Here is a 17,151-nt window from a genome sequence, read left to right as displayed (position 1 = left end):
CATTTGCTATTTCTTACCATATCACCTTCAGTAAGTTAATATCAATACAAAAGGTATATAAAATGGTTTATTTTATTCAGTTGGGAGGGAATCTTTGACTAAACTGAGGGATCTAGATAGTGATCCCAGGAGGCGGTATTTTTTTAAGCAGTGTGATATGTGAGTGCCAGTGCGACTCGAACTCCTTTTATAATTATACTTGGAATTATGTTAGCATGAATTTCTAAATAGCAGTGCTTGTTAAAAACAGTTATTTGTTATAAATAGTATACATCAACAATGAAGTAATATTAAAACCATGCAGACAAATACGAAATGTAAAGTAAAAATCTCTCTGTCCCTAATCCTTCTCTCAGAAGTAACCATGGTTAACAAATGTTTGCATTCGATTCTAGAAAATAAACATACCTATCCATATTTATTTTTTTAATCATAGCAGTTATATGGATATATCAATTATTTAACCTATTGAGGGGAATTTAGTTTTTGATTCTAGTTTTTTAAATTATTCTTACAAAAGATGCTGTGGCAATTATTGGGCATCTGGAATCGTGCAGGTGTACATTTTGTACAATAAATTCCTTGCAGGGTAGTTACTGGAGCGAAGGCACAGCGTCCCCGTGCTGGCTCCGCACCCTTGTTGATAATGGCTATTTTGATGTGGCGATGTGACAGCTGCCTGGTGAAAATTTCATTATATTGTTAGAATTAATTTAATTATGGGAGAAGTTTGATATGTGTTTGCTTCTTAATCTGGCTATGTGATACCCTTCATATTTATTTTCCCCTGTTTTATTAAATTATCAGTTATTTAGAGCTTACAAGTCTAGGCTAGTCCCCAAGTAGGCCATGGTAGGCCAATATTTCCTTTACAATAACTACAAAATCAGGGAAGATTTTTTCCTTTTTTAAGTCCTATCTTGAAAGGCACGAGACACAAGGGTGGGAACAACCAGGCCTGAATGAATTAGAATTCCTGGGGGTGGAGCAAAGACAAGCCACTCTGGGCTGGAGATCCATCGTGACTCCCATAAAAGACCACTGCCAGGAAAGAGAGAAACTGGCAAAGCTTTTAGTGGTTGTGGTGGGCTAGAAAAATATACTGAAAATTGAGGTCCTCAATGCAGAGCCAGTTTTTCACTCCAAGGGTCATTTGCTGATTTCTGGGGCTGCAGGGGACACTGGGGAGTTAGACCCAAAGCCTCCAAAGTACAAAATGAAATCTCTCAGCTCCTTATGGTATTTGGGCAACAAATATCAGAGGAAGAAGCTTGGATCAAGCACACACTCCTGTCCCCCTTAACACATTTGTGCCCATTTTGAAGCTGTGTGGGGAAGGAGGCTAGATTGCTGGGCGGGGGACCCCCGAAGGACAGACCTGGCTCTCCCACAGTTTCTTGGGGCTGAGGAAACAAAGATTCCCAGGCTGTTGAGGAAAAGCCCAGAGGGACAACTCCCAAGGAACAGAGGCAAGAGTAGAAGTAGACTGAGTCTTACTAAGGCTGAGACCCAGCTCAGTCCCTCATGGGCTGAGGATGTGATCACCTCCAACCAGTCTGCCTATCAGAAAAGGGGACCTCTCTTGGAAGATCATACCATCTGAAGGTTTTATATACAACGTCTGTAATATAATAAAACAGTATTAGACATGGAGAGAAGCAAGAAGTTATAACCAAATCAGGGGAAAATAAATCCAATAAAAGAGATCCAGATAATTGAGTTAACAGATGAGGACTTTAAAATTATTGGTTAATATGGTTAAGGTATTAAAGGAAAAGAGAAATAGAGAATTTCAACAAAGAACTAGAATCTATAAAAATAAAGTAGACATTCTACCAATATAAAATCTAAAATGAAGAGCACAATTGTTTGAACAGTCATTGGGACGCAGTATTTGGAACAGGAAAAAAGATTCATTAATAAAGCCCAGAAGCACAAAGGGAGGCAGATGTAAAATATAGATAAAACCTTAGGAGATATTTGAGACATGTGAAACTGTTCTAACATAGGTTAGCTAAGAGGAGAGACAGAGAAAGAGAGAAAGAGGAACAGAAGTATTCCAAGAGATGACAGAATTCTCCAAAACTGATGAAATACATCAACACATTTCAAAGATTCTCAGGACTCTTAGAATAAAAATAAAACCACTTCCTGGCATGTCGTGGCAAAAATTTTGACAACTCAAAACAATGATAAAAGCACCAGGAGACAAAAAGACAGCATTATCTTCAAAGGAATAACACTAAAACTGATCACAGGCTTCTCGACAAAAATTGTGGAAGCCAAAGACAATGAGAAGAAATCCTTCAAGTTAAGGATAAGAAAATGACTGCTCACCTGGAATTCTTTACCCAATGGATATATCCTTTAAAACTGAATGCAAAATGAAGATGGTCTCATATGAAAACTAAGGGAACTTGTCACCAGCAGACCAGACCTGCCCAGAATGACAAAGTAAAAGCATTCCTTCAAGTAGAATGAAAATAATCCCAAGTAAAACATGAAAATGCAAGAGGAAATGAAGAACACTAGCCAAGGTACATGACTAGGACTGTACAAAATGATAAATGTATCGTCTTCTGGGGTTTGACGTGTACGTGCAATACAAGTGTATAATAGCAACAGAGCAAAAGGCAGGAAGAGGTAAATTGAATTTAAGGGTTACAAGGTTCTGGCAATACTAAAATGTTGTTAAAATGTTAATTTGCATAGTTGACTTATAGTCTAATATATACTGTAATCTCTAGGGCCGCCATGAAAATAATAGTGAGAGAAAGTATAAATCATAAGCTAACAAAGGAATGATAATGAACACTTTATCCAAAAGGAAACAAGAGAGGAAGGGAAACATAAACTAGATGGGTGGAAGAGCTGACTGATAGTAAAGTGTTTGCTATAAACCCAACTATATCAGTAATTACACAGAGTGTAATTTAAGTAAGGTCGTCAGACTGGATTAAAAAAAGAAAACCTATTTGCTGGCTACAGGGGACACAATTTAATGATAAGAATACTGAATGGTCAAAAGTAAAGGATGGAAAAATATACTTTGCCAACAACTACCAAAAAAAAAAAAAGCTGGTGCAGTTCTCATAATATCAAAGAATACTTTAAGATACAACAGTTCATAATGCTAAAGGGGGTCCATTCAACAGGAATCTATCACAATCTACTATCTATGAGCACTGGAAAAAAAGCTTCAATCCACATGTAGCAAAAAACAGACAGAAAGAAAAATAGATAAATCCATGATTATAGTATGAGAATTCTACGCACTTATTTCAATAGCTGTTAGAATAAGCAACCAAAAACCAATAAGAATACAGAAGCAACAGTTAAACTTCTTAAAAAATTGACATAGTAAGAGCATTGAACCCTGTAAGGACAGAAGGAAAAGTTTTTTTCAAGTGTGCATGGAACATTGCCCTTAGGCTGGGCTCTCAATCACCATGTAGTTCAGAAGATTGAAATAATCTGGAGCGCGCTGCTGGCGATGGAATTAAACTAGACACCAAACAACAAAATGGCAAAAGGAGAAAAGTGATTTCCCGGAAACTTACACCATACTAACACGCACGTCTTCTGGATCGAAAATGAGAACTAGCGTGGTAGAGCAAAGGATCAATTTCATGTGGGAGCACCTTACAGGAAAAGTCCGTGTAAATCGTATCCTAACAATACCATCTACCATTTTTTGAGGGCTCAGTCCTGCGCTACCGGCTAGGTATTTTCCGTGAGTTATCCCGTCCCCACCGTCCTCTGAGGGAGCTACAGGAACAGAAATAAATGAGGGCGTGGAGCAGGATGTGTGTGCTGGTGGCGCAGAAATGTGGCAAAATGTGTTCCTTCAGGGACAGACGTTGTGGGCAATAACCTACCTAAATTATTTCTCTCCTTCCTTACAATAAAGTTCTCAAATCTGCTTTGTTTTTATCCTCGTTGTAGAGATGAGAAAGTCACAGCTTAGCAGCATTAGAGAAATCGACAGCAGTCTCCAGTGTGGGTGAAGCCAGCAGCCCTTCTCGGTGCTGCCTTACGAGGGAGTGTGTAAGCAACCCGAAGTCTGACAGGCACTGAAGACCTAAAATTGTACTAAATTGTTAGAGTTGCGATTCTCAGAATAGGATCTTAATCAAGGTCACACTTCAGATGTTTGGTACCTGATCTGCAATCCAAAGAGGGACTAAACTAATATGTGTCACGTTGGTACCCAGCACAAGAGGAAAAAAGTTATTTTTTTCAGATTGACTGTATTACTTGAATAAAGAAGTGAAACAGAACAAGTTCCCAAGGCCACTAACATGTCCTGAAAGCATTGGGAAAAAGAACTATGTTGTGATTATCTCTGTCTGTCCAGTGGTTCTATCTGGTTCTTTGGTCTTGGCATGAGCAAAGGAAAACATTTTGTGAGAGAAAATGTCTTAATTTGGGGTGTGTCACAGAATGAGATCACTGGCAACTCTGACTTTGGTTTCTTTTCTTTATGCAGGAAACAGTTTAAGAACCTCAGTACTACTTTGGTGTAAAGTACTTTAGTTCTCTACAGGTATACTTTATATCAAAGCGAAAATAATGCAGTGTTTCAGTTCCTTGGGAAAATCATAATTAGACTTGGTTTCCTAAAAGTCATATTCATATTTAGGTATTTGTGGGGGAGAAAGAGAGAATTCATAGAGCAAGCAACTTGTTCCTAAGTCTTAACTTGACAGCATTATTAAGCTAATATTTTTTAACATTTTTCTTCCTCGTAAGGTTCTCAGATTTCTAAGGTCACACCACCAGTTCAGAAATCCACCACAGTAATTGCATCAGCTACAAAGCCCACATCAACTCCTCAGAAACCCACCACAACGAATGTTCCAAGTACCAAAGCTCCATCAACTCGGAAACCCACCACAGCGAGTGCTCCAAGTACTGAAGTTACATCAACTCAGAAACCCACGACAGTGAATGTTTCAGGTACCAAAGTCCCAACAACTCCTCAGAAACCCACCACCATAAATGCTCCAGCTACAAAGGCCCCATCAACTCTTCAGAAATCCAACACAGTAAACGTTCCAGCTACAGAAGTCCCATCAACTCCTCAGAAACCCAACACAATAAGTTCTCCAGCTACAGAAGCCCTACCAACTCCTCAGAAACCCAACACAGTACATGTTTCAGCCACAAAGTTCCCATCAACTTCTCAGAAACCCAACACAGTACATATTTCAGCTACAAAGGCCCCATCAACTCCTCAGAAACCTGACACAATAAATTCTTCAGCTACAGAAGCCCTACCAACTCCTCAGAAACCCAACACAGTAAATGTTTCAGCTACAAAGGCCCCATCAACTCCTCAGAAACTCAACACAATAAATTCTTCAGCTACAGAAGCCTTACCAACTCCTCAGAAACCTAACACAATAAATTCTTCAGCTGCAGAAGCCCTACCAACTCTTCAGAAACCCAACACAGTAAATGTTTCAGCTACAAAGACCCCATCAACTCCTCAGAAACCCAACACATTAAATGTTTCAGCTACAAAGTCCCCATCAACTACTCAGAAACCCAACACAGTACATGTTTCAGCTACAAAGACCCCATCAACTCTTCAGAAACTCACCACAGTAAAAGATTCAGCCACAGCCAAAAAATCCCCCATATCAAATGCTCAATCTACAGAGACCCCACCAGCAGCCCAGAATCCCATCATGGCAAATGTGTCTGCTACACAGGCCATGCCAGCCACCCATAGATCCACCACAGTGAAAGCTTCATTTACACAGAGTCTTCCAGCAACACGAAAGTCCACTGCTGTACATGCCCCAGTGACTAAGGGTCTCCATACAACAAAAAGATTGACCTCTGCTCATATTACAGCAAAACAGAGTTCAGCTACTCCCAGGACAACCAACGCACCTAAAGGAAAAGGGACCGTCTCTTCAGGTTAGTTGACACAACTCAGGTTTTCCTGAGTAGGGATCTAAGGTGCTATGGTGGGAAGAGTTTTCCATACTAATGCTCTTGACTTTCTTCAGAGGCAGATTGGGAGTATGCTTGGGCAAAACATTTTGCAATAATATAGAAAAAGATTGGGGCTCCATGAAAACAATGCTAAATTAAGCTTGGCAAAGAAATTCTGTTTTTTATATGAGTTTTAGGGAGTCCTTGAATTCTTCAAGACCCTTCAGAGAACCAAATATGTACCATCCTTATGGCCATTTTCTTGGTCTGGTTTATTGATAGAGACCCATCCCTTAAGTTTGCTGAAGGGTCTCTTGAGATTCCGTAGAGTTGCTAATGTGTTAAAGCATCTCAACACTGTCTTCTAAGTAACTGAAAAGACAGAAATCTTTGAAATAGTCTATATTTACACAAGGGTCTTTAAATGACAATTTTTATAAAAGTGGACTAAAATATGCTGTAGACTTCAGTAATACACATTGAGTGAATGAATGAAACTCTTCTTACCAGTTCCTGCTTCTTCAGGCTACCGTGATGTCCCCTTGTCTATTAACTTACCTAATGGATAGCCAACATTTCTATAGACATTCTTATTCTCTATTCAAGATACCTATTTTTATTTCAGTTTCTTGGAAAATCTCAACAGGACTGTGAGCCAGGAGATAATTTAAAAAAAATTTTTTTAACTTCTTAATTGAAGTCAACACACACATACACACACACACACTGCATAAAACACCCATGTATGACTCAATTACTTTTCTAAAGCAAATATTTTTGTAACCACTACAAATGTCAAGAAATCAACTATTAGCAGCCCCTCAGATTTGCCCTCTCACTTTCCAGATGCTCTGTTGATGATCTTGAACTCCATCCTCTGACTTATCCTCTTACTTAGCCAATATGACCCCTGCATTCTGCTCCCTACACTGCATGGCCTAGGACTTCACTCACGGCAAATATGCAAACCTCATTCCATACCGTTCTCCCTCTTCTGGCTTTGACCCATTTCTGCCTGTCTTCGTTTGCCCACCAGGCCTTCAAATCATGTTATGATTGCTTTTCCAGATTTTGTCCAGAGTTCATAACTGCTGTGATGAAGTCTGTTTTGCCATCATCACCCAGATAATTTTTTAAGACTTTGGAACATTACAGATATCCTTCTTGAAATTTCCTTTGTATATTTCATGATTCCCTTCCGTAAAAAGCCAAATACATGCGCATACACAAAATCTTAACCCAGCCCTCCCCGTTTTTGATCATTCTTCGATGGTATCAAATAATCATGGTGTTTTTTTTAAATAGTTTTACACATTGTGACCATATTTTCATATACTTCACAGTTGTTATCTCGAAGCCTTTTTTGCCCTTACCTGACTATTTTTAAGAATTTAAACATTACAGATATTATATGATGTACCACTTCTGTTTCTCTCCCTCTGAGGCACTGACTGCCCTGAGCTTGGTGCGTAAGCATCCTATCTATGTTTTAATTCTTATGCTGCAGGTGTGTATCCATTCCTACCTAGTACATGATATTGTTTTTTTTTTTTTTTGTAATTTACATAAGCAGTATGTTGTATATTTCATTATCTAACTTGACTTTTGGCACTCCACATCGGTTTTATAGCTTGTGTTCACACCTTTAGATCTAGTCATTACTTTAACACTTGTAGGAGGTTACTGACTTCTTCCATTTTTATGACCTGTCTGGGCCTAAAAGTTTTAGGTTGAATATACCTGATTTTTCATAGAGCAAGGCAACAAGAAAGAAGTCTTGCCCTATGTAAATTTTTTAGAGTGCTTACTTTGTTGAAATATTTCTGCAAAAAAAAGAATACAAGATAATTTAACAGATGTAAATGAAACCTGAAAAAAAATGAACTAAACCTGAATCAATAATTATGATGAAAATACAACCAATATTTGGGGTCAAATTTCTCTCTTTTATGCCATTAATTTATTCTTCAAATCTCATATACCATTTTATGCTCATGTTGAAAAAGAAAGTAATTGCTGCCACTTGCTTGCTATGCCTTATAGTTAGTTCTGTGTACCATACACTTCCCCTCCCTGGACACAAGTCCTTGAGATAACCTTGTGACATAAGCCTTTTTAGCTTCATTTTATAGACGACGAATTTAGAGACTCAGAGATTAATTTGTATGATTCATATAGTGCCCAGTTAATAGGGAGAAAGTTGGCAGTTTTAACACCTATTTACTCCAGATCCTGTGCTCTTTTCTACTGCGTAATGTCACCTGTCTCAGTGGTACTTTTGAGTAAATCCATTCACTACTTAGGAGAGCAGCATATTATATTTATTTGAAAGTAATTTTTGCAGTGCCCCATTCATAGTCCTTGAAAGGTAAAAAGTTAAGGTGCTGTGGTAATTTGAGCTTTTGATAGAGTCTGCTGAGAGAGACTTCAGTTTCTGATAGTTTCTTTTTTTTTTTTTTAAAGATTTTATTTATTTATTCAACAGGATAGAGACAGCCAGCGAGAGAGGGAACACAAGCAGGGGGAATGGGAGAGGAAGAAGCAGGCTCATAGCGGAGGAGCCTGATGTGGGGCTCGATCCCATAACGCCGGGATCACGCCCTGAGCCGAAGGCAGACGCTCAACCGCTGTGCCACCCAGGCGCCCCTCTGATAGTTTCTTGGTCATAGGATTGGATCGTGATTATTTACTACATAAGCTTTCAAACTTGTTTCTTGCCATCAAGTCCTATAACCAAATTATATGGTGTTTGTTTCAGTATTCACTAACTCTTTATCATGTTTCACGTTTTTAGTGTTGACTCTTTGAGTAGATATAGGCACTGCTGTATCTGTTGCTTAATATATAACTGTGTTCATAAATTTATTTATAATTTCTTTTAGTTATGGAAATCAGAGTTACTTTTGAACTTTCAAGTACACTGTGGATATATATGTTAAATTGCTAGCAAATCAGTGGCTTTACTTTTTTTTTTTTTCTTTCCTTTTTTTTTTTTTTTTTTGTAATTCTTTTTTCTTTTTTTTTCTTCAGATGCCGCCATCATTGCAATTGGTAAGTTTGGGTCTTCGGCAGTTAAAAAAAATTGTCATCGGTGTGGGATGTACAATCCATATTCCTGGAAGAGAATATTGTCTTTTTACTGTCTTAGGAATACTATTAAAATGAAATGTTTAAGGGTGTTGAGGAGAAGTCGGGTAAATGCAGTTTATCGACGTGTTTGGTGGACACCGTTAGGTACCCGGTATGTTCCTACGTATTCCCAACCATGTTCTTGTTCCAAGGGAATTTTAGGGCAACTTCAGATCATTTGGCCAGCCAGTCAAGTATCATTGACTGCCTATTGTCTCAAAGCATCATCATTCTAAGGGGCCAAAAACAACAAGAAGGAGGCTGTTGTCAATACAGTTTTTAAGCCTCAAATATTTTATAAGTACTCACAAACTACTCCTTGACCGTTTCTAGACTTCTATTCCAAATAAGCCAGAATGCTACCTTTGATTACATCCTCTTCCTTTTCCCTTCCCTGTCAGTGATTTAAAGCAAAGATAGCTTTAAAATTATTCTGTTGCTATGGGCATAAGGGTATATCTGTGTTGCAATTTCTTCTGCCTTTGTTCCAGTCCTTTTTTGTTGTTCATAAATATTATTTGATGTTATACATTTTAACAAGAAGATTAGTAACTCTTAAAGAAGATGGTAAGAGAAATGTTTAAGAAGCAATACAGCTTAGTTGGTATATTAATAAGGAATGCCCAATAGAAAATATACACTTATAAAAAAAAAAGTGACTATTTTTAAATTACATCCTTATAAGCTAAAGTCTCCTATCTATGCATGCATGAATGAGACAAGGGATTGAAGCTGAAAGTAGGTATTTTATTATTATTATTATTATTATTATCATTCTTTTATATTTTGAATGAACCTCTCCTTAGCTAAACTACTTATCTTGAAAGAACTGAACAGTTGGAATTCACTTTGTTTGTTTGATATTTTAATAGAAATAAATGTATTCTGAATGAAAACTTCATGATTTCATCATTTAATGTGAACAGTGATGAGTTTAGTCGATGGGCTTTTTCTCACCTGCTCAGTGGCGTCCGATGAAGGTGTGAGGTGCTTATTTTCTCTGAAATTCTTGAAGTATGTACTATATGATTTCCCAAAAACTTTCCCTTAAAGTTAGTTGCAATTCCAACTTGTGCTCAAAAATAAAGAGGAGCTCTTTCCCTCTTAAATCAGACATGTGGCAATATTTTTCTTTGGGATCTTATAGTTGCAAAATATAAACCTAAAAATTATCTTAATTTCTTCAATTTATTTTGTGAATCGGAACACTTTTCTCATTTTATTTTTATTTTATCAATTTTTAAAAAATCTGTTGTTGAGACACAATGTTGCATTAGTTTCAGGTATACAGCGTAGTAATTGGGTAAGTGTGGGCTGCGCCCACCCCAAACGTAGCGGCCTTCCGTCACCATACGATGCCATTATAATGTCATTGACTAAATTCCTTACACTGTGCAGTTTATTCCTGCCACCTGTCTTATTTTAAAGATCAGCAAACTCTACTTACAAAGAAATTGCTTTTCTTGATTACACTGCAATGTTAGTGACATAGATGATACTAGAACTTTGGAAGTATTTGAATTTTTTCCTATTCAATTCTGCTAAGAAAGAGAGACTGACTAATCTCAGAACTTCCTTATTTGCCACTAAGTGAAGACTTTATTGTGAGGCCTATAGCCACTCTTCGGCTGGCTCTGTATCAGTGTTTCTCAAAAATCTTTTTTTCATTATTGCCCTCTCCCCCTCAGGGAACTTTTCAGACTTTTTTTTTTTCCCCTAATCACCGTCCCCCCCCCACCACCCAGTGAAATTTTACTACCACAGATATACTGTAAATCTATTTACATTCTTTATGTGTTTCTATACTTTATACATAAAAGAGTAAGATTTTGTTCACCCTTTTGGGATAACGCCACTCCCATTGAGAATACATGCTCTGTATAGTTGTATTTTGTTTTTGCTTTTGTTTCTGTTTTTGTTTTTTTATGCCAGCATTTAAAGAAGACAGGCTTGTGTTTTCGAGTCAGCCAGACCTTGGTTTGAATTTTGTGGGTTCTTTTTTTTTCTTTTTTTTAATCTAGTAATTACTCAACCCAAGTGATTGAACTTAATCTTTCTGAGGCCCAGTCTTCTCATTTATGGTCCCTATTTAAAGTCTTTGAAGCTTAATGAGATAATAAATATGAAAACTCCGGCATAGTCCTAACCATTGAGTAAATATTAGCTTAAAGTAGTCATGCAGTGCAGTCACTGGCATTTTCCTGAAATGGGTTTCTGACCGTTTTATCATTCCCTCTGGCCACACCAAAGAGTAAAAATAGTCCTTTATTAAGGTAATATTTGCATTTTTGCTGTGTGGCAAGTACTCTACTGGAATTTTTATGGTTTTTTTTTTTATGATTTTTATTTATTTGTTTGACAGAGAGAGAGACAGCCAGCGAGAGAGGGAACACAGGCAGGGGGAGTGGGAGAGGAAGAAGCAGGCTCCCAGGGGAGGAGCCTGATGTGGGGCTCGGTCCCAGAACTCTGGGATCACACCCTGAACCGAAGGCAGACGCTTACCGACTGAGCCACCCAGGCGCCCCATGGAATTTTTCTGTTTTTATTTTACTTTTCAAAGGACCTTATAATGTATCTATGTCCCATTTTTAATTTTTTAAAGTTTTTTACTTTTTAAAAAAGATTTTATTTATTTGACAGAGAGAGAGAGCACAAGCAGGGGGAGTGGCAGGCAGAGGGAGAAGCAGGCTCCTCGCTGAGCAGAGCCCCCATTCAACTCTGGGCTCCATCCTAGGACCCCGGGATCACGTCCTGAGTGGAAGGCCGCTGCTTAACCAACTGAGCCACCCAGGCGCCCCTCTATGTCCCATTTTTCATCTGAAAGAATGATTTTTGCAAGATTTGCAACTTGCCCAAGGTCACACCTCTGTTAGGTGCTTCAGCAGAGGCAGGCGACTCGTTTCTCCAGCACGAGATACTTGAAACGGTAGAAAGATTCTTGTCCTATGTGAAAATCTGCACAACTCAAATTTGACAATGAATGTAGTTCTGATTCTTTACTGCCCCCCCCCCACCATCGTTGAAACCCTATTTCGTGATGTTCATAAATCTCTTATGGGGATTCATAAGTCAGTTGAAGGAATATTTAAGAAAAAATGAAAGACTACTCAGGGACATATCTAAAATGCTCTTTCTGTATCCTTCCAATACCACATGCTGATTAACTGGGGCTCTATACATCCACCAGCGTGTGGCATATGGTACTGACGAGCCCAAGTGCAGGCGTACTTTCAAGAATCTTGAATCCTCAGTAGTAATTTGAAGTGTGTCAGATACTATGATGTCAGGTCCTCACTGTGTCTTATTAAACCTGTCTCTCTGTAGGATGAACTTAAATCCCATTTTAAAGTGACTTCAATTATCTACAAGTAATTCAAAGTTAAGAAATCAGACAACATAATCATCTGATTTTTCATTGATCTGCTTAGGCTGACAAGAGAAGCATTGAAGTTCCCTCCCTTAAAAAATACAGAGGCACAGGAAATCCAGTGATCATAACAAAACCCTTCAAGGGTCCTATGGATGTTGCCGAGGAAGTGGTGTTAGATTCTGATTTGTCAATCTGAAAATTTGAGGTTTACTGAAGCACATTCTTTTTCGTTCTATAAAAGTCTCTTTCTGGTGTGACTTCACCTGTCCACAGACCTCAGTTCCTTTATTCTGTTATGTTAAGGACGATTGTAAGGAAGAACAACCTATTAACAACTTTTTTAGTTTTGCATATAAACTGCACTTCCGCTTTATTAGATGCGGAAGTGCGACCTTTTGAAGTGACTGGACAAACCCACATTTCTTCAGAAATAGAACCTTTAAATTTATACCAGATCTTATATGTGGAATTCTGATTCAGGTTCTTCAGGAATGAAGATAATACTGTGTATATTAATGTAATACCCATCTAGTATAAATTGTATTTGAACAACCTCAGGTATTTTTCTTGAACATACTATGAACAATTAAAATCGTGACCAGAACCTGGGATTAGAAACCAGTTTTTCTCTGTTGATAAACTGTTCAGTTTATCCTTTGTTGGTCTCAGTTTTCTCATCTGCAAAAAGAAGATCATTCAATGCAATTTAATAAATATTTTCTAAACACTTCCTACTATTTGCCAAGTACTGTGCTGGTTATTGGAGTGATGGGATATGAGGTGGCAAACTGCTTTACAATGTCTTAAACATTGTAAATATCATTCTATATAGTGAGAAACATTGCTAAAATACTCCTTTTAGTTGGAGAAACCCATTTCCTGAAATTATATAATTGTCCTACCTAAAAGCTCTTCAATTAACAATTAAGAGCATTGGTATCATGATTATAATTTCATTGTGACATTTATTCTGACTCGTAAGTCTTAAATTGACCTTGATTCACCCTTGGGTTGGTTTTTCCATAGGTACCAAGTGAATTTTGAGATCATAACTATTGCCTTTATACTTTAAATTCTTCTTTATTTATAACTTGGAAGGTAATACGCCTATTAGTTTACTGAAGAATCACTTATGTAGAATCCTGTTTTTTCATATTTCTGTATTTTGATCTAGCTTCCTGTGAAAACATGAGTCTCCGCGCACATTCTTCTAGAATTACATATGTGCCGATCAGTATTCTAAGAATAAGATTTTGGTTCTGCCATCAAGATACTTTAGATCACTTTAAAATTTTCTGTCTTCATTTATCATTCAAATTGAAAATGGGATGGTTTTACAACCCTTGAAAATGGTGGAGTTAATGGGAGTGGTGAAGGGAAAAGAAACCCCAAATTTTTGAGGAGCCATGATTTATTTTACGAATACAGTCTTTCCAAGCTAATGATATGGTGCTAGGGGATCAGTTAAAGAAATTGGGTAAAATACTGAAAAAATTTACCTGTGGTAGAAATAGCTGTTTTGTTCAATCATGTATCCATATGATAGTACAATTGTGTGACATGACTGTTTTGCTGATGTGGAACCAATTTGTGATTTGGTTGCTTTCCTAGTGTCATCTGTCATTTCCTTTGCAATACAGATCCAAAGACTAGAGCTCAACGACATTGCAGGGTGAGGTAGGGAGGAAGAGGGAGACCAAGAATGGTATGGAGAAAGGGCACACAGGTGGTTTGGAGAAGAAAGACTGTGTGTAAAAATCAAACTATAAAAATTATGGATGACCAACTTATTTGACCAATTATTTTTTTATCGGTCAACTCAAAATAGTGCATTTAATCTCAAAAGGAAATATTAGCTTTCCTAAATGAAATCGTATCGACAACAGACTAAACACTGAACAGCATACTCTGTAAACAACGTAAATATTTTAACCTCCATGCACGGGTGACATTACCTTCCCTGTGAGGGAGAAATGCCTACAGCTCTTATCTTTACGAGGAACCAGAGTAAATGGCTTTCCCATTAACCACATATGTAGCCCTCCCCTCGCGGAGACTCAGTTCACTCATCCACACAATGAGAGTGAACTCTAAGATACCTTCTAGTGCGAAAATTATGTAACTCAGTCATCATGTTTGAACGACGATGATCAAAGCACTTACAATTGAGCCTGGTAGGGGTTGAAACACTTCAGAAACCTCTCCAATGGGTTAAACACATTTTATTTGAGCATGGTGATACTTCAAATATTTGATTTCATTTTTCTTTGACCAAAAGCAGGATAAACAGCGTGCCATTTTTACTGTCAAACTAGTGACATACGAAAGGCACACACAAAATGTGATTCGTGTCTCCTGTTTTTCTTTAACTTGGCTCATAACCAGTGTGTTTGTCATTGTGAAACTGCGTTGTATCTGTACTTGCTTGTGTTTCTATTAACCGTGTTACCAAATTTTTTCCCCCTCAAGGACTTGTTGCTGGTACTGTAATTGGTACCCTAATTCTAGTCAAAATTTTCTGGCACTATGGAAAATCAGGGTGAGCAGAAATTCTGATGATTTAAAAAAAATGTGTTCTTAGCTTTTCTCCAGTAAAACTTGACACTCTATCAGAAGGTAACTCTCTTAGCTTAATTGTGTTTTTTGACATGCTCTCTCTTTATTCCTTTTCTCTGTCATTACTGCCCTGGGTGAACAGATAGATTTGTGTCTTTTTTGTCTTTTTTTCAATTTTTCAGTGGATTCAAGGACATTAACATGTCAAAGGAAAGTGATTTGAAAGCCACATTCTCACCTTGCAATCTGTTAATCAACTCACCTTGTTTCCCTACTCAGTCCAATTTCTGGTCATATATGTGTGTTGCGGAGAAGCAGAAACCCAGGGAAAAATCAGCCTCTAGCAGGTTTGGCAGGTTGCCTGTGATTAGGCCTTTTTTCTGAGTTGTATTTATGAAAACATACCGAAACAGATATAAACAGCCCAGGAGCCTAATTGCTTGATTTGAATCGTCCCAGGGCTGAAGTTTACGGGCTGAAGTTTACGTGCTTTGTGACAACAGGCAACTTCACTTCTCTGATGCTCCTTTTCTTAACTTGTAAATTGGGGGACATATAACACCTGCTTCAGGGGACTGTAGTAAGGATCAAATGAGCTGTCCCCTGTAAAGAAGGTAGAACATTGCTTGGCACATAGTAAGCCCTCAGAGGGTAGAATGCAGCACATAGGGAAAAAACCAGTATTATTTGAAATATCTGATCTGCATGCAATGTGCATGTTAAGTATGATGTCATAGCTGGCTCTGACCCATCCTATAGACACAGGATTATTTCAGTTCACCCTCGTCTGTTTTATAGATTTTACTGTTCAGAAAACTTATATAAACTTGAATGATTTCTAAACTGCCCTAATGCCTATTTTTTTTCACTCATTAAAAATAACTCTACTTTAATGCTGCCACTAACTGGCCTGTTTTAATTTGGGGGCTGATGTGAGCTGTCTACTTTTTACCCTCTGTAACTCTTACCTTTCTCCTTAGATTAACGGTATTATTGAAGCCTATTATAAGCTGAAGTATGTAAATGTTCTTTAAGTCACTAAGTGGTTCAGTCTTTTAGTAAAATTATCCTGCTACTGGGTCCTGGGCTTTGTGGGCTTTTAAGTAGATATTTGTTTACTGCCAATAAAGTATTCTAGATGCTATAATAGCAAATGTAGTGAAATAGAGCTTCAGATTTTTCAGAAACTTTTTAAGAATGTGGTTTAGAGTCCACCAAAAACAAACAGAATTCGAAGTCATACAAAGGGAGTTAAGTTGGTTCAAATGCTTGAGCAAAACTACTGTGGAAAAACAGTAAACCACCCCCTGGGTACTTCCTTGCCCTCGTTCTGGCTCTCCTTTTGATTTAGAGCATTATGGGTTTACCTTGCAAAGCCTGGCACAGCCTGGCAAAGCCTGGTTTCCCTGGCAAAGCCTGTGGGGCCTGGTAGGTGAGGGGGAGGGAAAGGAATGTGGAGTTCACTGGGCGCTCTCTGGGCGGTTTCAGTTTCTTTACATACTTTTCAGTAAAATATTGGCCATGATCGTTCCAGTGGGATTAAAGGTGCTGAAACATAGAGGAGGGAATATTTGTTTTGAATTTCACTGGGGTTTTGCAGTAAACCGAATTCCTCTATTTCTGAATCAGAGGACACTCATACAAACCCCTAAGAAAACACTTGCCTTTTTCATGTGCACTTAGAAAACACTCCACTTGCCTTTGTTTTGGAAGTAAAAGCTGTTGAAGTTAAGAGCTAACTTCATATGTTCCTGGTTATGCTCCTGATCTCATACTGATTTAATTAAAAATTGGATCTTAATAGGGGCAGGGAAAAGAGTTGATGAGTGGGAAGGTGATCACGTACCCTCACTTGGTGACCCTTGGCGTTTGCCCACCAAAGGATTTCCTTTCCTCTCTTAGAAATGTAGGGTTCCGTAAGTTTTAGTTAAAAGGGATGTGATTGTAAAGAAATGCTAATACTGCTTTTCGGTTGAAATTAAAATTATATAATTCAATTAGTGTTTTCCTTCTCTACTGTTCAGCTCTTATTACACTCATGAAAACGGCAAAGCATGCAAAAATAATAAGCTTTGTAATTTAACTGTGACTGGTGCTGCCTCAGAAGTAAGACGTTCTGGTAAATCAGAAAAGGTATATGGTTTAATAAA

At 37.9% G+C, this 17,151-nt stretch overlaps 1 protein-coding gene across 9 annotated transcripts in view; it reads left to right on the top strand.

Moving 5' to 3' along the window:
• The window catches only part of CD55 (CD55 molecule (Cromer blood group)), a 43,774-nt gene that overhangs the window by 8,483 nt on the left and 18,140 nt on the right, over positions 1-17,151 (top strand). For 3 of the 9 annotated variants that reach the window (XM_026480752.4, XM_026480755.4, XM_044377733.3), the window contains exons 7-8: positions 4,753-5,928; positions 8,977-8,997. In XM_026480752.4, coding sequence (XP_026336537.2) covers positions 4,753-5,928; positions 8,977-8,997 — 1,197 coding nt within the window. Of the gene's footprint in view, positions 1-4,752; positions 5,929-8,976; positions 9,972-14,914; positions 14,985-17,025; positions 17,135-17,151 lie in introns of those variants that run through there. The other 6 variants (XM_057315373.1, XM_057315374.1, XM_026480753.4 and 3 more) reach the window with 4 other exon arrangements.

Source organism: Ursus arctos, unplaced genomic scaffold (genome assembly GCF_023065955.2).
Source record: "Ursus arctos isolate Adak ecotype North America unplaced genomic scaffold, UrsArc2.0 scaffold_2, whole genome shotgun sequence".
Taxonomy (NCBI): Eukaryota; Metazoa; Chordata; class Mammalia; order Carnivora; family Ursidae; genus Ursus; species Ursus arctos.
This window is presented reverse-complemented; position numbering and strand designations above follow the sequence as displayed.